The 24,278-nt window shown below is 37.2% G+C and overlaps 1 protein-coding gene across 1 annotated transcript in view; it reads left to right on the plus strand.

Annotated features, from left to right (window-relative positions):
- LOC139711430 (small G protein signaling modulator 1-like) overlaps positions 1-24,278 on the plus strand; it is a 133,161-nt gene that overhangs the window by 77,987 nt on the left and 30,896 nt on the right. Inside the window, exons 9-10 of the mRNA XM_071623313.1 lie at positions 8,819-8,952; positions 15,309-15,353. Coding sequence (XP_071479414.1) covers positions 8,819-8,952; positions 15,309-15,353 — 179 coding nt within the window. The remainder of the gene's footprint in view (positions 1-8,818; positions 8,953-15,308; positions 15,354-24,278) is intronic.

Raw genomic sequence — 24,278 nt, forward strand, 5'->3', positions numbered from 1 at the left:
GTTGCCGACAGGACTGGAACGGTTAATGGCGAAGTATTCCGGGGGGTATTTCATCAACGTTTGTCGGCGCTGACAACTTGAATCACCATAGTAACAGTCAGTGACCAGAGCATCTCAGCCAATCAAAAGCAAGGATTTTGCTGAAATTGGTCAGTGCCGACAGTTGTCGGCGCTGACAAACGTTGATGAAACACCCCCCAGATGCTCACTTGGTACAAGTGTATCACTGTCTCTCCTTTGACCTCAAACACACAGCAGATGTGATCTAGTAAAGCAAGGCAACTCTCTAATCCAGTTTTGATGATATTGGTCCATTGTTAGGAGATAATTCTCACTTGGCTGTCAATGTCGGTGACCTTGAAAAGAAATAAGACGTACGATAGCTTAACTTGACATAATGTAAAAGTGGAAATTTTCGCAGTGTGGACATTTTTGTGCATTTCGTGTAACCACAAGCTAGCGGGAAGATAAAAGCATGCGAATATTTTTGCATGCCATATGTTCCAGTAATCAACGTCCTGATTCTGGGGAATTAAAAACATGTGAAATTCATCTGAACCGGCAAGGGTGGAAAATTACTCCTTTGAAGATATCCACTTTTACAGTAATGGTGCATCTGGTAGAGATGTTGCAACATGTAATTCATGGCTGCAACACTACGGTTTAGAGGAGACTAGGTTTATTTTGGGTGAAACCTCGAAGGTATTTGATGGGTGTGATGGGACATTTGAGAAGGTTTCATCCCTCAAGTTCAGACTAAGAGAATAGTTGAACTGGAAATTTTGCCAAGGCCTTTTCCAAATGTCAACTGCCCTCTTCAAACAAATCCCTCGGAAATTTGAAAGCCTTGGCCGAAAAGGAGACTGCCTTTTTAACAGAGAGTTTATTTGTTGCTTTTGTTTGTGAAATGGACATCACAGAAATATGCTAATGGTCAAGGCAGTCTGATAATGTCGTAGGTGTCGACTGGCAGGACAGCCTATGCAGTGCTATGGTGTGGTGTGTCTGTTTAGGTGTTTTTTGTGTGTGTCGGAATTAGTCGCTTGTAAGTCTGATGGCTGCATTTCCAGAGGGCAGTTGGGGGAGTGCGATCCCCCTTCGTGCTTTACGCTGAATTCCGCTTCACTCGGCCATCGTCGTCGCCGAGAGCCATTTATTCAGATGAGAGGAAACTATTCGGAGAATCTATTCCTTTACTACCCTTGTATTTCATTAGTTATGCTGTCTTTGTTGGTGTTTGAAGACTGCAGTGGGGCGATACAAGGCATGATTGTTGATTATCACAGTAAATTACATCTCGGCACATTTACATGATCAATCTGCATGTGCTAGTGTGTTTATGTGTGTGTGGGTTTCTACAGATTCCTATGTATGTTAAAGGTAGGGTAATCATAAACTGAGCAGGTGTTGCAGCATTAACATCATTGTGCTAAACTGATGATATGTTGATAATTTTTTTTTAAATTGATTTTACTACTTTTAAAATGTAATTAGGTATTTGTTTTGCCACATAAGTGATATTGAGGGTATCATAAATCAACATTGTGGTGCATTTGCACCACATAGGTCCTTTATCAAATCTACTAGTTTATTGATGATCAACACAGTCCATATCAAAACAAACCGATGCTGTTGATGAAGTCAAGGTTTCTGTTCTTTAGACATGGTGCTTAGATGCCATTAGATGCCATTGAATTGATTGTAAGCGCTTTGGGCCTTGTGGGAAAAGCGCACTATAAATAATAGTAATAATAATAATAATAATAATAATTAGATCCTCGTAAACATGTTTGACACTATCCACCAATAGAAGAAATTGATTTTGAGAATTTAATGAAAAGAATTAGTTATTTTGCAGAATAAATCCTGGAAAAGTCAGAAGACTTCAGGCAGAAACTCATTTTTCTATCACATCAACCAAGTGATGTATTTCTGCATCTAGCTTGTGCAGCATCTTTTTTTTTTCAAGTATGCAAGTAGCTTCAATACTGATGATGCTTATTGCTTAATCAGCCCCTTTAATAGGGCTGATCAGTTAACCTAAGATCAGACATAGCTGTTCATACCTTAGCAACATCCCAGCCAAGAGTGGTTAATGAATAACCCGGAAGAAAGAAGCCTCTCTCTCTCTCTCTCTCTGTCTCTCTCTCTGTCTCTCTCTCTTTGATATCATTTTCTGGTATCCAACATCATCATGTATGGCCATCACAGTGTAGCCTCAACTCCAGGTGTTTGGAACATATTATACAAATGATGCACAGGTGAGCAAGCATTAGTCGAGATGCAGTGAACTGGAGGGTCTTTGCGACAGTGAAACATGCATGGGGCGCAGCAGAGTGCATGTTGCACAACATTGTGAATACCCAAGAGTGAGCTACATTTCCACTAACATCCAAACTGAAACCTGTGCATTATATGTTTTACAAAATGGTTTTATGAACTATTTTTTATTTACCTTTATGAGTAAGTACCATTCGGCTACACGAAAAATTTGCTTTTGAAAAAGCTAAGATGTCTGAAGAAATGTTCCAAGCACACTGGTACTAAACATGAACTTGTTTACGATGAATAGGTGATTGAGTGTATGCTCGTAACTGACTGAGTGCGCATTGCTAAAGTATGCAAGTGTGATGTTATTGATTGAGACTATTGCAAGCCACAGTCACTTGAGTATCTCTGAGTGGTCATTAGTACATGGTCAATGGTGAAAACTAATACCCGCTGGGCATGTTAGGCAAAATAGAAGACTTATCACGTGATTGCTCTCAACCAATCATTTGATTAGGGTCAATATAAGTACCATTTTATAAATCATGATAGCCAGTCATCAATAGTTAGAAGGTTCTCAGAGTATGCCAGTGTAACTGGTGCATCATATTGCACAGTAACAAGTGCTTTTAGCCACTGAGTGAGAAGCTCTTGAAATGAATTTGATATGTGAGAGAGAGAGGGGGGGGGGGGGTAGAAAGCAGTGGCAGATACACAGGAGTAATGGTCTGTCTATGTCGGTGTGTGTGTGTGTGTGTGTGTGTGTGTGCGCCAGCCAATATTTTGTCATACACAGCACACCAGTAGGCAATATTGTTTCAAAATTACATGATTGCCTGGTTGTTTGAGTTCAGCAATAACCAAGATGTTTTGAGGCAGCTTTGAATATGCATTCATAAAAGAAGTTTTAAGTGGCCTCACATTCAAAATTATTCAAGATTTAAGATTCAAAAACTTTTATTGTATGATGAAGAAAAAATGCAGAAATTCGCTCTCCACTGGCATACACTTACTACTCAGCTCTTCATCAATTTATGTGTTGTGTAAAAGCAGCTTGTGTTGAACAAGAACATTATTTGCCATTCATGAATAAAAACTGTGGTATCTAGGCTCAGATGTCAAACTTTTAGTTTTTTGTTTAAATTCAGGTCATACTTTTTTCCATGTTAATTTGGGCAACTATTCCTACTTACCGGTATGTAGATGTGTGTTCTCTCATTTGTGATTGCATCCTTTTCTCACTCAAGTTTAGATTAATTGAATCAGAAACTTGATTTGGTATTATCTGAAAACCCATATGTCTGACAGATCTGCAATGACAATTATAATGATGGCAGCTGTAGCCCAAACTTGAAGTGTTTCTCCTAGATTAAATAAATTCATACAGAATCATTCATAGCTACTTTACCGTCATAGTTCAGTATCACTTTATTTGGACTCTTAGTTACCTGGAAGTTGTTTTTTTTTTTCCCGTCTCTGGTTATTGATGAGCACTGTTCCAGTATGTAATCGAAGTATGCTGTGAAATGTGTCTGCATAACACATGAAAATCACTATAATCGCCTTACCATGAGCGTGTAGATTTTCTCTCCTCAATTCATCAATCCAAAGTCTGCAAATGTTATTTCCTCCTTATAAAATTGATTATTTTTCTGTTTGGATTCTTCTTTGATTGGATTTTCTTTTTCCCTTGGGTCACTGACATTGTTTTCCCAATATAATGTAAAGTAATAATATGCTCCTACAGTGGGGCCTCATGACTACACAATCATGATAATGATGATAACTTTACCAAGAGCTTAAAGAGTCTCCCCTCAATTTGTTTTTAATAATATCCAATCAAGATTCAGTAGATGATTCCCCTCCCCGACTAAATTTAGATGTGATTCTATATTTGGACTCTAGTTTATAAACAGTAAGGGTTGAAAAGCACTGATTTGCTAAAAGTTTGAATCTCTGGTCATTGACACTGTTCTCTCGTGTGATGAAAGTACACATATATGTTTGTTGAAATTTGCCCCCATGAGGTTGAAATAACCCCCAAACCAAAATGATGTTAGAAACTTTTCAAGCAATTATATCTGACTGTAAGTAGAGTGCCCTTGTTCATTATGCCTAACAATAGCTGATTATGCACAGACAATAGCAGAGCACTTGACTCATTGCATAACCCACTGAATCATATTTTTTGTTCTTAGTTTGGAAGCCCCCAAGTTATGGCCAACATGAGTTACAGTGTTTTGAAACTGATAGGTCTACATGTATGACTTGTTAGTGGATCCTTAGAGGAAGAATATCCAGTGATGAGAATACACAAGCTCACTGGCCTATTTTGTCTTGTATGTATGAATCACATGGTAAACTGGAGAGGGCATCTGTATTTAATATTTTGGAAGGGGTTTTGCATTGGGGAATGTTTTAATAGAAACAAGCATGTGATTTTTTTAATGAAGTTTTCTGATCAATGCCCAAAATGATAACATAATCCAGTATTGCTGTACACAGTGACAAATTTACAAAATTTTATCATTAACTTTTAGCAGTAAACACAAAAATATCCTTTGTGTCTTCGTTCTGGTCACGAAAACATACACCACAATAATTCTTTTGTTTGTGATAATTATTATCACAAACAAAAGAAGATTAAATACAATGGGAACCTGTGTTTATTAAAAGAAAGCCCAACAAGCCCTTCCCTGCCCCTCCTAAATACACAGTACTGCACACACGCTCACCGGTGCACACACACAAGGATATACACTGTATACATTTCACTAAATACATCTGTACAACTAAGCATGTAGAAGAGTTGATGCACAAACAAACAGGTGTCTGCAACAGCTTGTTTAATGTAAATTCCTGCATACCTGTGACATGAGTAATCTTTAAGGAATGAACTCAGTTTTATACATCAAGGTACAGGTGCATGGTCAGTATATAGTCTTAATGCCTTCCCATGTAGTGTGTGTGTGTGTGTGTGTCACCGAAAACTTTCATCAGGTTGGAAGTGCTTGTCTTTGCCCGATGGTAGTCAAGTGTAATTTTAGATTACATGATTCTATATGCCTCTATGACCAATTCTTGTGAGTATCCTCAATTGACTTTAATAGTCATAAACTTACTCTACATCTGCTGGTACCTACCTACATTTGTGACAGTGCATCAGTATTTTTTTTTTTAATCACAAAATTGAAGGGTACATAACATTGTATGATTTGGGCACTGCAACGTTTCATCCACATTACAAATGAGAAACCACGAGATTATTAATCTGTGACAGAAACATCAACTCCAGCCTACATCCTTTCATACTCATTATTTCAATTTTAGCATTTTGAGGTGCGCATTTTTGAAAATCATCACCAAAAGCACATCATGAAGTAGATTTTTTTTTTTCAAATTTATAAATGAAAATTATACACCAACCACCACCAAAATGTCTGGTAAAACTGGCAGTTGCAATGGTGTTGGACGCTGAGAGTTGTTAGATTAGACAGCCTGTTGCAAACTGAGAAAAAAATTGGGATTTTTTTTTTTTGAATGAGGTGAAGCCAATACAATTCAGCAAAAGCTAGGCAACGTCAGTCTTTATTCAACCCCCAACTGTTGCTTGGCAACATGATGACATCATCAACCCACTACTTTCTCCAAACTGTTTGATTCTTCATCTTATCAAATTGCATTGTGATCTATGGACATTGTATGGAATCCCACATTTTTTTTCTCTTTCTGCAAAGCAGAAAGAATTGTCATTTTCCCTTTTCACCGTGCATGGATGTTTATTATATCCAGGATGATTACATAGAGACAGCTAGAGAAGTTGAATTATCTTCTCCCGACAGCAGAAACCCAAGCAACAAGACGAATGACCTTTTGAAATTATTTGCAATGCATGGAGAGCGTTGTGCTCATTTCATTACAGTCGTGTCCGTATGATAATAAATATTCCCCATATACCATACAGCAAGAATTGCATCAGTGCGGTGGCATTCATATTTTCACCGGTGCATAGCTCCAGTTGACCTAAGCCACACAGACAATTTAAAAGCTGTTGGTTCAACCTGTAAGCTGGGTGACCAGAAATAAGACCCTCTTTAAACCCCTTATGTATCATTCTACCATAACATTAATTTTGTCAGCATTTTTGGCATTTCCAGTTTATTCGAGAATTCAAAGATTTGATTAGAGAAAAAAAAATACTTTCAAGTTTTAGCAGCTGCTGCCCATTTTTATTTTATTTTGTATTTTTTCCTGTGATAAATGAGTACATCTCACATATTCCTTTTATGCTTACTGTGAAAGTTGCGGCTACTTTCCCAGTGATCATGTAAAATGAAGCAGGCTGAATTGTATGGTAAAAACTACATGATGTTAAACATCAGTATTATAGTGATATGATAATATATTGATCGTATATGATAGGAGTATGAGCTATAATAGGAGAATGAACTATATGTAGTCATTGTAAAAACATGATGCTCACATCGCATTGCCATTTAGAGATGTTAGTTTATGGAAAGTACTCTATAAATTTCCTTGATACATGAATATGAATAGGAGAAATGTCACAGTTTTTTCATCAGCTGCAATGGCAATTTGATCTACTTACTACTTTATTACATAGCAAACATTAAATTTTGCAGATGAAGTTTCCTTCTGTTGCAAAATATGGCAGCTACTTATCAGGCAGAGATTATCAGTGAAATAAATTTTTATGAAAACATCAAAATACTTTGTTGAAAGAAATTGCATATAATTTCAATATATGTGTAAGCAGATGATATGCAAATAAATAGAAAGAAAGGAAGGATGACCAAGCAAAATTAAGCAGATTGGGAATGGAGGGAGGAATAAAGAATAGATGGATAGATAGATGGAAAGACAGATGAACAGATAGGGAGAGAAAATGAGAGAGAGAGAGAGATATGTCAAGAGAGAAAACAATAAAGCAGGCAGATGATATGGAAACAGAAAGACAGAATAATGAGTAATCGAGCAAAAAAAAAGAAAGAAAAGAAGCAGATGAAGAATGGGAGGAGAGGAGAAATGATAGACAGATAGATGGATGAATGGATAGAGAGAGGATGTGCTCGAGGCGTGTTGACATTTAATCAGTGCTTGTTGTAGACTTGCCTCCTTTCTATCATAGCTGTAGAGTTATTGTCTTTGTGAAATCTGTGAATGCCTGCAGTACTATAGCTTGCTGGAGTATTGCTATACTTTGAACGCTCTCAACCCCTTATCAATCAAACTGAAGGAATTGCCAGGTGATACTCAAATGTCGAAAGTGTCACAGTAGGGATAAACATATGCATCAATTTAAATCATTTATATTTCTCCAAACTTACCATATACTTCATCTGTTTTTGCAAAAAAAAAAATTTCAGAAATTCCCAGAATCAGGTGCTATTAGTGAATTTAACCTGTTGAGGACGGGCTGATAATGCTACAACACGCATTTCCCATAGATGCTTGTCTGAGTATACTCGAGACACGCCCTCAATGGGTTAATAACATGCAAAAATATTAGCTCTGATCCTGACATGAATGTGATGTGCATGTCTACATGTTGTAGTACATAGCAGTACAAATACAACATGTATACAGCACGCAAATATAATCGTGCACCTGTGTAACTGATTTTTGTACGTGTACTATGACATTGTAACTAATGACAGGTACTGTGAATGTCTGGTCTATCTAAATGATCGTGGAATTATTTTGGGAAAAATCATAGTACCTTAAATTCTTGGTGCCTTTTTTTTGTGTAAGTTTATAGCATTTTTATTTTAAATGCAGGATTGCTAATATTGCTTCCTGAAAATGACTGAATGATATTTATATCTCTGCCCATAAATGTGCTAGTGAAAATTTCCACTCCCAAAATTGTGGGGAAATCCCTCTTCTGAATTCCTGGTACTACATTACATTCCCTCTTCTATTCTCTTCCTTATTCCTAATTTATTCATGATTCTTCTTTGTCATGTGATTACTGTGTAAGTGTCCTAGAAGTTGGCATTTTATTATTTTTTTTGTTTTGAATTTTAGATTTTTGATGTATTCATGCAGCACGTGTGCAGTTTTTCTTCTTTTATACTTTTCATTATTTCACATGTCCACATGTTTGTATGTTATTCATTGTATTCAAATTATTTTCAGCTGGTGGAGGCCAATATTCAATGTATTTTTTTATAATAGATGAATAAATGAAATTAAGTGAAATGAAATGAAAAGTACACACACAAATGAGGAAGTGTTTTGTATACAGTCAAACCTGTCTATAGCGGCCAACCAAGGGAGACGGAAAAAGTGGCCGCTATAGACAGGTTATTTAACATGCTTTTTCTCTTGGAGGGAATTGATTTTAGTAGTCGTATATGGCAGGTGGTCGCTATACATAGGTGGTCACTAAGACAGGTTTGACTGTACATGTATGTTTATATATATATATATATGTATATATATCAATAGCAGACATTCCATGAAACACGTCAAGATAGGTGCTCCTTATGTATTTGTGTTCCTTTGATCTCACGTTCTGTCAATCCAGAAAGAGGACATCGAGCAGATTCCCGGCTACCTATCCCTCCATCAGACGGCCCTCCATCTCACCATCAAGTGGACCCCCAACCAGCTCATGAACGGGGGCGGGGTGGAGGAGACGGAGTCGGAGAGTGACAGAAGGTAAAGACCACACCCGTTCCCCATCAGCCAAAAAAAAAAAAATTCCTCTCAATTTAGAATTGAGATGTTTTAGGATTATGTTTCCTTGATTCCTTGCATGAAGTGATTGTTGGCAAAAGCATTGGTAAGCTGTCTCCATGCTTAGATTTTTCCTGTTCACCAATCAGGTACAGTGCATCACCATGCCACAAGGTCAATCAATTCTTTATCAAATAATCAATCATCTCAATGAATCAGTCAATCAGTCAATCAATCTACCAACCAATCAATCGTTCAATCATCTCATCATTCACTCAAGCAATCAATTAATCAATCAGTCAATCAATCAGATTATTGGTCAATGGAGCAGTAATTCAATCCATTCAACATTCATTTATGGCACTTGTTCACTCAATAAATAAAGCAAGTGAATTCAAAATCAATTATTCTATTTTTTTTACAGAAGCAGATATCATGTAAGCTGCCATTAATAACAAGTTTCTGTCACTAGCAATCAGTCATTAGTATAAATCCATCCAGCTTTTTATTTCATTAAACCAGTCACCGATGCATTCATCATTCAAAGGGCAGAAGAATTGCAGTTGTTTTAGTGCAGTTCTTTTAGTGTCAGCATCAAGCAGTGACCCTGATTTTACTGTAGGAATACATTGCAATGTGTACATCAATCCCCGTGAGCTTTTAAAAACCTATCAGCCTTGCAAAGCTGCAAAAGACTATTTTGTATTAATCTCCATATTTCATATTTCTACCAACCAGATCAATACATATCATGAAATAACTCATACTGTCTTCTTGCATCTCCATAGTTGTGAAGTTTTGTTGTTTTTGCTTTAGGCATGTTAAAAAAAGAAAGAAAGAAAAAAATGTAGCTCATTTGGCAGGTAATCTAGCAAATCAGGTAATGGGCCGTGTGATGAATATCTTTGTGAGAGATATCTATCAGGCATGAATTACATGAATTGAATTTCAAAATGCCATGATTATCTGTAAATCACCTCTCATCAAATCAGAGCAATTTGACAAGTTTGAGCTCACTCTTCATCTCAAGCAAGAAGATGAGTAATATATTCACATTTTTTTTTAGTCAAATCAATCTAAAAAAAAAATTCATGCCACCCACTCTTCATAATTAGAAAGCCAGACATATACAAAACAGACAGACAAACACACAGAAAGTCACACATACACATGACGAGGTAGAGGAGGAAAGAGATTTTGGGACAGAAAGGAGCAAGGACGGACAGAAAGAGCGAGCTGAGAAAATGAAAGAAACTTTTAAAAGGGAAAGGAGGGGAGGGATTGGGGAAAAAAAAAAGAGAATCATGACATTTTCTGGCGATCGACGAGATGCGGGGTGAGAAAATGTGGTAAACACGTCTATTTATAGTCGCAGCATTCGGAATCGTCAATAATTCTCCGCAGGAAACAGGCAGCAGCGGGGAAGACGAAGAAGAAGAAGAAAAAAAGGGCTAACCATATGTTTCGTCGGAGGACAAGAATGCCATTTGCTTCTCCTCGAACCGGAGAAACAGTCCAAATCTTTGTACATTACCTGCGGTGGTTAACAGTCGAACGGAACCCTGATGAATTCAGTTGAGGCATATTCTTTTCTTTATTTTTTCATCATAAAGCTCTTCCTACTGTATGTAGATTCACCCTCCCTTGTTGGGTCTGAGAGTTATTTCATTATTTTTTTTTTTCGTTTTGTTCTTCCTGCTTGAATTTCCATGGAAAGCAGATAATATGGCAGGCTGTGGTGCCGTGATAGTTCTGAAGTTACTCTGTGCTCTTTTGTAGAGATGATCTATCTCCCTGCAAGCCCACCCATCATCAGATTAACACTTTGATGAAATTTTCCATCAAGTGAGAATCGGCAGGAAGAAATTGCCATGGAAACCATACGGATTTAGCGCCCTTCTAATTGGGTCTCAAGTGACAACCAGCAACGAGTAAAACGAAATATTCTGATGCATGCTCTCTTAGCAGTCACTTAAAATTCTGACAAAGTAGATCATTTTCTTCCAATATAAATCTTTTAGGTTTCTCTTTTTCCTTCTCAATCAATAACTTTGCAACTTATTTTTAAGCTATGTTTTGAAGAAGGACTTGTTAGAGTACATAATTTTTTTTCCCCGTACTGTATGCAAGGTTACTGAAAATATGTCCTTCCATGGTGCTTATGTCCCTGGAATAGTTTCAAATTAGACTAGCATGCATGTTTTGATGGATCCTAATCATCCATCATTCAATCTTGTAGTTCTTCAGGCCTACGCAGCACCCGAAATACAAAATATTTTCGTCCACGGGAACTGAATCCAGCTTGTTGTTTTCCCTCATTAATACAGTCTTATTTTCCAACAACTCAGGCATCAATCTTTTTTTTTTGGGGGGGGGTGGTTGGGATGACAAGTTTACAAATTTTATGTCTCTGTTGCAGTCGACAGACCTTGGTGTGTTCATTAGGATCCCATGTTTTGTTCATGTCACCGCTTTACTGCTGCCCACGTCAAAGAGAGAGAGAGAGAGAGAGAGAGAAAGAGAGAGATATAAATATATACGATGGGAGAGAGAAGCACACTGAGACAAACAGTTGTACAAATGGCTCATATCGGCCAATATTGTGAGCAGGAAGCAGGCAGAAAATGGAAGTAATCAGACCCAAATGTCACAGGGATGGGGAGGGGGGAAGGTAGAGAGGTTTACATATCTACCCCCGCTTCAGTAGATTCATCACATAGTTATGTTTTTCACAAAATACATGGGAGTACATGTATCTACATCTGGGTTTTTCTTTTAATAAAATAAAGTCTTTTTTTTTTCTCCCTACCAAATTTAATCTCACAGTACTTTTTTTCCATACAAAAAATATTTTATCCATGTTCATCCATTTAAGGAAATGTGTGTGAACATTTCTGTTGGAGAATAGTTACAAATCTGCAAAGTTATTTCAATGGATGGTCATACACAAATGCAGCAGAGTTTGTACATTTGTTCTGTTACAGGGTATTCATTTGCCAATTGTCACAGTCTGCTGTTTACCATTTTCAATTATCCCTTTCCCAAAATAGGTTTGGAGGTTTGTTTTTTCATTTCCTTTTTTTATGGGGGGGAGGGATAGAATGACGGAGAATGGGCACAGAACATTTATTCGTAGATGTGTTAGATAGAAGATGAACATTTTTTGATAACAATTGACTGAAGATTTTCCTCCCCAGCTCTTGATGAGAAATCTTTGATTGATGTTTGCAAGAAACAATGGAGCGTGCGATGAATTTCTTGCTGTAAACATATAAATGATAATCACTGGCAAATGCTGGTATATGTCATACTGCACATTGCAGATGATATTTAGGATTAACCAGCAATTGTGCTGTAAAGCATAAATGCAAATTATGCATATTGTCAGAAGTGTTTTCTCCCCTTTTGTACAAATTAGTTTTCTTGTTTTTTCAATATCTGGTACTTACTGTTTTAATACAAAATTGGAGGGGGCGGCAACTTTATCCCAATGTCATAAGTTATACTTTAGGTTGGTTTCGGGAGGAGTAGGTGAGAAGAGCTCGGAATTGGAGAATCAAGCTCTCTCGATGATATGAAGCTTGTGTGAGATTTCATAAACCATCGCGAGCTGCGGGAATCCTCGAGTGGGTCGCTCCAGCCGTATAATGGGAGTTGACCTGCATCCAGGCATGCCCAGCCCCTTGTGAAGTAGGGCATCCCAAATCATGGTGGCATCATGTCACGACCATGGCCCAGTAACCCATCAAACCGGGGGAGATGTGCTTTGCCGCGAGCCGTGTGCGCGCCCCCCTTCTCTGTGCAGGACTCCTCGGGTTTGATTGCCGCGGGCCGGTAAACACTCCGCGAGATGTTTCACCCCCGTTGGTTAATGCTGTATTGTCCCTGGGTGGCGTGGAGGTGAATCAATCACGTTCTCATGAAGGATTACCGCACAACCTAGATTCCGTCGGTTCAAATTATATATAGGTTGACCTCGTCTTGCTACACGTCGTATAACGATTTCTGTGCTTGGTGGAAAAAACAACAAATCATGCTCCAACCACAAAAGAAATTGAACATCTGGGGCCCTTTATGTACACATTTTTGTTGTTGTTGAAACAATTGCAACTTAAATAGTGGGACACCATGTTGACAGCCATGTAGTAAACAATCAGCTGTGAGCGTCCAAGTTTGATTTTAATGTGATAAGTTGCAGTTAGAGCAAATATTACACGACACTAACATCAAGACCCAATCTACTACGTATTAATCACATTTTTTTTTGTGTGTGTAATGAAATAGACACATAACCAAGCAATGATGACCACATATACATGAAATAATCCACGCACTTAAGAACACAGACACATCATCACATCATCAGTTTGATTTTTTTTTCACAACCTAGAACATTAAAGTCTCTTCCATCACATACCACTTACCAGTACATGATCTGACAGCATGCAACAATTCATGTCTTGTGTAATGCAAGATATGAAACGGTCGGACAAAATGCAAGTATGCATGGAGTGTCGAGATTTCTCATGTGTGCCCCATAATCTTGATTGACAAAATAACACAATGCTTGGAAGAATTTGTATAGAGATAGCAGAAAATAGAGGTAAGTTGTTGGAAGCCATTCTATCCTATTAATTTGTCATAGCTTTTTCTGATGAAACACATTCTGGAATGCTCTTAGTTCTTTTTGTAAATGAATGATTTGATGTTCTCGTGTAGATTAGGTGATTGATTTTCTTCTGTCTGTCTGCCTGTACCATTCTCAATTGTGCAAAATGTTAATTCAGGTGTTCCTTGCAAAAGTTAAAATCAATGCAAAATGAACTGAAGTGCTCGCTGTTTCTGCACCCTTGTAATGTGTTCGAGTGAATACTTGTAGATGTTGAAATGGTTTTTTTATATTCAAAGGTTTTCCACATGTGTGTTCACATCTGTTCAGTTGATCAATTTCTGTTGAATGTGAGACTTTCTGTGCAGGGCAATGCCAAGACGTGCTTCACAGTATACCAGTTGGAAAAACTCAGTACCATCATTCAGTCAGTGACTTAACAGATATTGTAAAATAAGACAACTGCAATGACTGATGTTTGCCATAACTGTCAAACAAAGACCTCTTCTCCCGTCATGCAGAGAATTTGAACCCCAGAACACGTCAAAAATGACCCCCAAACTTGTTTATGTGTTCTGTGCTACCAGTTTCAGTACAACCACATGCTACGTATTGGTATGCATCGAATAGTTGATCATTTATTTCTTGTTTTTAAAAATCTAAAGTGTACCTCATGAATTAAAAATAAAATCATTAGTGATGTACACTCTTTGTGGTCAGGTATATAAACATGTATTGCAATGTCCTTGGTTTACCCTGTGCAGAAAGTCCACATTATTCATGTTGACAACAGTGCTGCCTGTAACAATAATTGTCTCCGATGAGGTGGTGTCTGTATTGCAGCTACACACGTCCTATGTACCACCTTGTCTTTCGTTCACAATTGCTTGTTGGATTAGGGATAAATGAGATTTATTCTGTCACGAAAAACAACAGATAGTATCCTCTCAAATCTTGCTCTTTGCCATATTTCAGTGTTCGCATGTGCAAAAAAAAAAAAAGCCCTCATATTGTATTCTTTAGAAAATAAGGCATTTTTAAAGGTCTCATTGACTAGCATTTGGAGCAATTTCATGCAAAATTAAGTATAGTTGACAATGTCACTTAATTTATTCTGTTATATTGGATAACTAAATGCCATTTGATGGCACTCATAAGCTTATAGTTCATTAAGCCTTGATGCATCTGCAAATGGACATACTTACATAGTCAATTCATTACCACATTATTACATTTTTAAGACAAAAATCACACATTTCCTCTTATATCAAACATTCTGGCACCTGTGAGAATTCTGGGATTCTAGCTCTTTTTCCCATAGCAACTATCCTCTTCAAGGGCTGCACGATATTATGTGAAGGCTTTTCTTTTAATTATGGATTTTTTTATTTTTGATTCAAAGATATTAACATGTATTAAAATTGAGAGTCAGTGTGAGGAAGTTTTGCATACATTTATAAATGTAGCATGCTGACTTGTTTGGAAAAAAATACATGTATTTGATGAGCAAATGCATCTCTTTCTATTACTTTCTATTTATAAATATTTTGTGTGTGGCTTGTCATAGATGATCAGAAACATTTTTTTGTTTTTTTTTTGTTGTTGTGCATTTTGTGGCTATAGATGTGCTGTGTAATATTCTGTGTGTTTATTTATTTGAAGTGTCATTTTGTTCATTTGGTTGTGTGCATTTCCCTTTAATGGTCCCTCCCCCTGTGTTTTGATGTAGGAATTCGTACTCATTCCTCATGCGAATGAATGGGAAAAGGAAAGTGTAAGTATCCCCATACTTAACTTTGGAAACAACCAAACTAAAACTGAATGGAACTAAAATCTCAACTATGGAATGCTCAACTAACCTCGGCTTTGCACATTTCCATGTGGCTAACACCCCATGACTGAAATGCTAGATGGGATCATTCTACAGTTTTTTTCGGTCATGATTTTTTTTTTATTAGTTTTTGGATTCATCTCTTGGGTAGTGGCTTTATGTTTGTTGATTCTTCTTCTCTTTGGCCATCCTTAACCTGGTTACCATGACTACTGTTAACTCATGATTACACATGATAAACAGTGTGATAACATTCAAATAGTTTTCTGGGTATACCCATATTCCTCTCTATGTTTTTTTCCCCTTATTTTTTATTTTTATTTTTTAGTCGGGACAGTGTTAGATGTATCCCTTCATACCCTAACTGTCACTTTCATTTTTCGAAGGAATTACTCCTGTGGGCTTTTGGTTCCTACAGCTTTTGTGGTTCATTATGGGCTAATAAAAACCTAGCTTATCATCAGTTAATTCTACTCCTTCTACAATTTCATTCATAATCATGTTCCCCCCCCCCCCTTTTTTTTTTTTGCTCTCTCACCATCAGTGGAGATATCATGCGGTAAACTTTATTATCTGCCTGTGGGTTTTGTTGGTCTTTCATATATTGAAGTCAAGTTTTTTCTTCTCTCCTTGTGCAAATGTATGAGTGTGCTGCTGACCGTTCATTTTATGACAAGATTGTAGATCAAGAAGCTGATAGTTGCATTTTGTGCAATGAAATCATATACATTCTACATCCTACACCGTGAAGAGACGATATTCAATGAAAGCAAGGACAGTGACCCTTGACATATAGTATGGAAATGCCTGGATGATTCCTTACTTGAGTGTCAGGCATTGTATGGGGTGAAGGGGGAAAAAAGTGATGAAGAAGAAGAAGAAGAAGATGATGATGAAGAAGAGGAATAAGAAAAAAAAAACAGGCTGAAGAAAAAGCACAGAAAGAGAAGAAAGAGAAGGAAGAAGTAAAAGAAACGATACTTTGTGAGAGCATTGTCATTTCCTTCAATCAAATTGTGTCATTCTAGAAGCACAAGAAAAGAATGTTCTAGATTTTTATCTTCTTTTTTACCTTGAACTCATGTAGCAATACAATGAAATACATGTGATTAGAATGTTTAAAATGAACAAATTATTCCTGTTTCAATGACACACGATTCAAGGAATATATTTTGCAATATGGAGGGAAAAATTTGATGACCATGTCATATGTACCAAGAAGTGAAGGAAATTATATCATGGTGTATTGCGTTATAATTAAACTATAACGTTGTCAAGATATTTTTAGATTCAATGTGTTGGGTTTTTTTCTTCTTTTTTTTTTTTGCATTGCTTGCTGAATATCTAGATGCTTTGTAAATCAGTTTAGTTGTTGCATGTGCATGCTTGCATGTTTTAGAATTTTCACCATTCTTCTGTGCCTGCAGCAATAGATTTTTTTTTTGTTTAATTGCATCGCAACTTCAAATTTGCCTTGCCACTTTTTAATTCACTTTGCCACTTCTTAATTTGCATTGCCACTTTAGAATTGCCTCGCCACTTTTTAATTTGCATTGCCTCTTCTTACTTTGCTTTTCCATGTTTTGATGTATTTACTTTGTTGTTGTTTTTTTCATATCCATACATGAGCTATGTTTGAATTGTTATTGGCAATACACTGAATTGCAACTCAGTCAGTGGTGTTGCTACATTATTTTATTCTAGCCAAAGTTTTGCATATGATTTCCTGATTTCCTGGAGGGAGAAGAAGTGCATTTTCCACATAGGTTTTTTTTTTCTTTTTTAATGAGCTTCAAATAATGCTGCTTAATCACACAAAATGCATATATGCAAAGAAAACAACATGCAAATGCTTGTAGAAGAGCAAAAACTCAATACATCACTCTTCACAATTAGTCAAACAAAATTTGTATCTTATTATTAACATATCACTGCACCCACCCTCATCTTCTATTTAAAGTTATTTCATTTTTGCCAAGAAAATAAATGCAGTAGTCACATAAGTGTGTTTGCTGTATTTGCAAATTGAACTATCCATACACACACACACGCACACACACTTTTTTGTTTTTCATTTATCTTTATTTGATTTGTATGATTTTGCATAACAAAACATTCATCTTAAATATACGCAGACCGATACTCATAGACACACACAAATGCTCACACACACACACACACACGATAATGAAGAAAAACTATGCAACGTGCACGTGTAGGCATTCATTCTGCAAGCAGTATAAAATTAGGGTCACAACAGCCACTACATTGTAATTTCATCCCTCATATTATTAGAAAGACCATACAGTGAATACTGTGTCCATCTTGTGTCTGTCATCCGTGGTCTCATCTCATCAAATTTTGCCTTCCGTAAAGGTCCAGCAAACACGCCAGTGCCTCACCGTGGAATTCTGTGTGATGATTGCACAGAAGCCAAAGTGTAGTTGCTTTGTACAGGCTCTTGGTCTAAAAAAAAAGATTATCCGTATGAAAAAAAAGACAACAACTACTGTAGCAGCAAATATAGCACATGGAATGTTGCCAAGCAACCAAGCTGTGTGTGGTATTAAGGGCAGAGTAAACTTCATGCTTTGGACACAGAAATGTGTGTTCCAGTACAATGGCTTCCATCACCAGCAACCCAATGAGGAATAATTCTAATCCCAAAAGTCAAACTCGTAAAATATCCTACATCGTATTAATGCTTATTATAAATATCATACTCCAATCATTGGATAGTTGTGGTCATTCATCTTAGCGTCAAGCCTTATAGACACCACTTTATACGTCAATGCACATTTATTTGATCTGTTCACCACTGACGATTTTCCCAGAAATGGACGTAGCCCATATGCTTGCTTTTTCTTTTCTTTGTTTTGTTTTTATTTCTTTTTAAAATTGGCATTATGTCTTGTTTATGCTGGGAAAGTTGTTCTCAAAGCAATACAGAAAGGTAGCATGAGTCAAACAAGTGGTTACACCCTTCATTATAATCATGAAGGTTGATTATGCTTCTCATCAAAATAAACTTGAAATTCCTCCTAGAATTGTATGCTTTTTCATATTTCATTAAGTGGTTTCTCATTATCTCACAGAAAAAAAAAATCTGCAGCCTCATCGTAACCAAAATTTTAACATCCTTTTAACCTTGAGTGTACCACTTTCAAATTTGCATATATTTCATCATTTTTCTTGTGTGGTTATTCAGGGGAATGTAGAAGCTGCTGTATGTACATCAATTCACAATAGAGATGTCTTTGTTATAGCACTATTCTTCACATCTTTGAACAAATGCATGTTTCTCATTACTCTCCTAATGGTCTCATAAATTCAGTCATCCCGTCGTGTGGGACAATAATTGATCAAATCCATACGGTATTTCTTGCAGACAATTGCTTCATTTCCATCTTACACCATCCACTAACCACTGAATGGGGGAAATCAACTTAATTCATATGCTATCATCATGTAACTCCTCTTTGCCAGGCATCTTGGATTCATCTTGGATTGTGTGAAATTACTTACTTTTGGTTAAATTTTGGTTATAGAAAAACAAAATCAACTTACATGGCTTAGTTGTGAGGTACAAATATGTTATGTAATCATCTGGGCCCCATTTCATAAAACTTGTTATCAATAACAAGTTATGATATTTGTTACTTATAAGCTACTGAAATCCTTGCATCTGATTGGCTGAGAGCAAATTTGTCATAAAAATGTGCCAGTTGTTACTGATAACAAGTTTTATGAACGGGACCCCTATATGGTGCTCTCTTGATTGTCTTAATTGGGAGGAATTTATCTGCTAATTTGACTCTTGTGTCTCCTCATTTTTCCATCATTAATTCACAGGCATGTCCGACCTTTGACCCCCTTCCATCCAATTTGTTTGTTCTCCCTTAAGTTTGGTTTGTTGACCATTTGTTTACCAGCTGGGTGATCTTACAAACTGATTAGAACATGTACTGGATTGGTTGTTTGAATGTGGTCACTGAATAAATAGGGTTCCATGTAACCCTGATTTGAGGTAAGGAGAAAAACAGAGAAGATGATTAACAGTGTGTGTGTACTCTGTCATAATCAGCTGGCAGCCTAGTTTAACCCGGGTGAGATCAACACCTCTCGATATGCCATAGATGTTGCACACAAAACAGGTGGCCGCTGGTAGTAAGAGGGACACTAAATCCGTCCAGGTCCCAGCGTAGTGTGATGTCACGATAATTTTAAAGGGATCATATAGTTTTGGTTGAGACCTAACTTTGGGTTTCTAACATTTTTGGGTGAGAAAATTAGAAACCTCTAATGAGATATGAAAGATTATGTAGTTGCAAGAGGAAATCAACATTTATTTGATGAAAATTGGTTTTGAAATGGCTGAGATACCCAAAACAGAGCAATCCTAATAAAAGGTGGGACCCACCTTTTATTACGATCGCTTTTTTTACTTATTTTTTTATTTTTTTTTTTATGTCTCAGCCATTCCAAAACCGATTTTCATCAAATAAACTTTGAATTTGTGTTAGGGTGGTATGCTCTGTACTATTTCATAAGTGGTTTCTTGGTATCTCCCAAAAAGTTAAAAGCCCAATCCTCATCTCCACCAATACTGTACCATCCCTTTAATGTTCTCTGAGTGCTGGCATTGATAAGTGACAGCCAGCGCGCCGACTGGTCACGCTCATTTTTTGTCTAGTTCACACAACCGACCGTAGTGAGTTAATGATCTCCGTCTCATTATATATATTTGACCTTGTTTGACGGGAGATTATGTGTGAATCATCCCAGCGTATGAGAGTCGAGGTCAGCTTTCATCCAATCCACTCTAATGCCATCAAGTTATGAAGTAATGATTCCCCCTTCCCGTGAAATGTAAAGATTAATTAAAAAATGGAGAGTGTTTGGGAGGGAGGGGGGAGGGATGGAGATAGCGGAGTAGGATAAGTTGTAGGACCATTTCCATATTCATTGTCATAATTATTCCTTGGCAGATGAATACCAAAGAAACAATGACCAATTCTGCCATGCCGGTATTATGGTAAGGAGCTACGTGAGAATGAATGAGTAGTTTGTCTGCTTTCCGTGCAGCGCATCCATTAAAAGTCCTCTTAGCAAAAATAATAGATGAATAAATGGAATGAAACGGGAAGAGTTGTTTGCACCATGGCCACTTTTACCGAATTTAAGCTCTTATTGTTGATGCCAGGGCATCAGACTTATTGCAGATAGCTCATGTTGCATGCAGATAATCATGGCATCATCATTAATTTAGAGATGCGATAAGTGGATGGGGAGCTTCCACTGGTTAGGATTTAATTCATACTGATGGAATGAAAGAAGTGTGCTCTCTGCCAACAGCCTGGCTAGAATTGATGATAGAACCCCCTACCCACCCCCCACCCCACCCCCCCCCCCATGAGTGATGTCCTCCCACGCAAAGCTCTTTTGCAGACATACTTGCATACAATGCTCCCGAGATTGAAATGTTAATTCGATATGATTCCACGAGATTTAGTTCGATGTAACTTGATAAATCATTTGGGTCTCTGCATTTTTTCTCTGTGGAAATATCTTTTCATTCATAATTAATTAAAAAAGGAAAAAAAGAAGATGCTATGTATGAAGTTAGAATCAATAGCTCAATAAAATATAAACTCATCAGGATGTATTTTTGAACGCATATGATGGTGCCTTGTTCAAATAAAAAAGATAGGAATATAATGACTTTTATTATCGGAGGAGAGGAAAGGAGCCAGTTTGATATCGGAAGACAAAGAAGAGTTCTTTCTTTTTTTATCAAACAGTATAACCTGGCCCTGGTGGCAGCCTCATGAAATAGAAACATATCATTACAAAGATGATGAAGTCTAAAAGCATGTCCACTCCTAGCATGATCTCAGACAAAGAGTAGTATCCCTGTGTCAGTATAGTTTTTAAGAATTAGCGGAAATGTCCGGTACTCATCGTCGAGATTGGATGATTACTAAATATACCGGTTGAAAATGGACTCTCTCTCGAGTAAGTCTATATATAGAGACACTTACCACTCTAAGTGGCTTTCATTAAATGCCGAATGTCATGTACCCTGATATTCAGAATGGGAAATTCACAGGTTTTTAATAGGTAAAGGGGTTTACCTCATGCTGTCTCCATGGAAACAGGATGGTATCCCATGGCGATGCTGGCCGAAGGGTCATTAGACCTCCCCCTCTGCTGGGTACATTACTTGGTTTCCATGGGATCACATGGGTGTCGGTCACATTTTACAGAGGTAGCAAATACCTACCGGTATTGCTTTTGGCATTGCTGGGCTGTGCAGACATACAGTAGATAAGGAAGCACCCCCATATAGCATTGGAAAGTTTTGATGTACAGTAACAAGGTCACTGCTTCTCACATCCAAAGATAAATTATTATAATTATGATGATGATAACATAAATATTTATAGTGGAAACAACAACAATGTCAACAACAAGAATAAAATGAAAATATTGATGATTATGGTGATAATGATAAGACTTACAATTATGCAAAATGCTAATATCAGAAGAAATTTCTTTCCCTTTAAGCGTGGCTTTCATTCAGTAATCATCGCTGCTTCTGGGACATCACTAGATGGTGATGCAATTCCGAAAATCCTTCTATTCTGAAATCTTCTCCTTTTTTTTTGTGGCTTATATTTTAATACAGTTCAGCAATTAATTGATAATAGCATTGTTGCCAGTAATGAGGGTTGACTGCCTTGGAAATAAATGAGCTTTACTGTGCCTAAACCTGTTGAAGACTACTCCAGAGTATACTTGGGTAGGTGTCTATGGGAAATGCGTGTTACAGCAAACTCTGTTCGTCCTCAATTGGTTAAAATACAGAGATCCACTAACTGCCAAGCCATTGCTATTACAACATGACTTTCATGGTCACAGTATAACATATCTCCCCAGAATCAACCTTCACTTAGAGCTACTGGAAAATTCACAGGCCTATTTAATTTGTAGAGATTTGGATAAAAATCAACAGGTTGTTTTAATTTCTTCATTTTCTACTTGTCAATACGGTGTTTATTGTTTCCAGATTCATGGTGTTTTCAGGCCAATTTCCGTTTTCTGATGTCTTGTTACTCTGGTTGAAATTAAAGCAGTCTTTGTTCAGAGTGCTCATGAATATTCAAGTGGAAAGTGGCACAATTTATCGAAAAGCTTGGAACCTTTTGATTGATGACATGGTGAGATATAAAATGGAATCATTCCAAATGTTATTTAGTTTGTTTGACCCCCCCCCCCTAAAAGTGCCTCCAGTTGAATTATTCATATCTATTTGATATTAAGGATAGATAGACATTACAATGGACTTTCATCTGACAAGTGTCACTCTGATGGCTTGTTTCGTACCTGTCAGCCTTACTGTACATATTGATCACTGAGAACGAATGTATTTTTTTAGATGTTCATTTCAGTGCATTTCTGTTATCCTACTCACAAAATTTGTATCCTATCAGAAAGATGGACATAACATCTTAGATTCATTGTGAATGTAGTTGCGTGACAAATATTCTCTGATTCACTCAACGAAATGAATCCATGTTAGTATTAAACTAGAGTAGTGAATACAAGCCTAAAACTTTTCTCAATCTCAATTAATGCGTGAGATCTAAAACACTGCCAAGAATTACACATCAGAAGTCATTAGAAAATAATATCCGGCTCCACATCATAGCAGAAAGGGGGGGGGGGGGCTATATATAAAGTTGGAGAATTCTCAGTAATGCCATGCCAATACCTGGGTGCCTTGTGGCAAGCATCGCTTTAGATGCATTATGGGATAGCTCAAGGGACAAACTTCACCCGGTTTTTGCTGCATATGCACTCAGGTCACACTCCGTCTTTATCCGGGGGTATTTTTTGCTGAAGATTTCTTTGCTTTTCATCATCTGACCAGCACATTGAAGCCTTGCAGTAGTGAACCATGACTCTAGTGACCACAAATCAATAAAATTTAGAAGTTTTAAAGTAACTTTTCTTTAGCTTAATTCTAAAGGAAGAAAAAAGTAGCAATGAAAGAAAAGCAGACGAAAATTGCATTGAATCACATGGGAACTGAGACAGGTACAAACCAACCTGAAGCTACAATGCTCCCGAGGAATCCCACAGTGCATCTGTGACAAGGCTCTGCCGCATGCGCGGAAGTTTTTTGCGCATTGGTGATACCGACAATTAGAGATCATGTTTGATGCGGCACAGCTCAAAAATGGTTCTGAAGCTTTTAGATACAACCCATTTGAAGCGCTTGTCCAGGAAACTTGGCGGGCGGCCAGAGAAAATTTCTCAGCCATCGAGATGAAACTCTACCCACATCTGCCTGATTAATGGATGTGCTCTGAGACAAATTACTGCAAAATTCAGTGTTTACCTGCTGAAACTAAACAGTTTTGAGGGACATGTTCTAATGGGGATTGATATCACGGTTTGTGTTTCATTTGTGAGCGGCATTTATCCTAATTAGTGGCATTGGTATATTTTGACAAACAAACTCGTATTTTTTTTTCTCTCATCAGATGCTCCAAGTGACGTTCATAGTTCCATCTTACAGATTGCTGTGTGCAGAAAATGAATTGTAGGATGATGACAAGAAAAGAATTTAGGATGGATTTTTTTTTTTCATCTTTGTGGGATATTCACCTGTTATATTCTGGATGGTACTTGTGGTAGCTTTACTTTATCCCCCAAAAAAGGATTAGACTATGAGACTTACTATATGTGGCCCTTGAACATCAATATTGTTGAGTGTTATGTATAATACATAAGGTTATCCAGAGCATGAATTATTTCTTATTTGTGGATCTCTTGCTGTGTTGGTACATGAACAAAATGTAG

Source organism: Diadema antillarum, unplaced genomic scaffold, assembly GCF_040938485.1.
Source record: "Diadema antillarum isolate AM-2024a unplaced genomic scaffold, OU_Dant_1.0 seq00001659_RagTag, whole genome shotgun sequence".
NCBI classification, from domain to species: Eukaryota; Metazoa; Echinodermata; class Echinoidea; order Diadematoida; family Diadematidae; genus Diadema; species Diadema antillarum.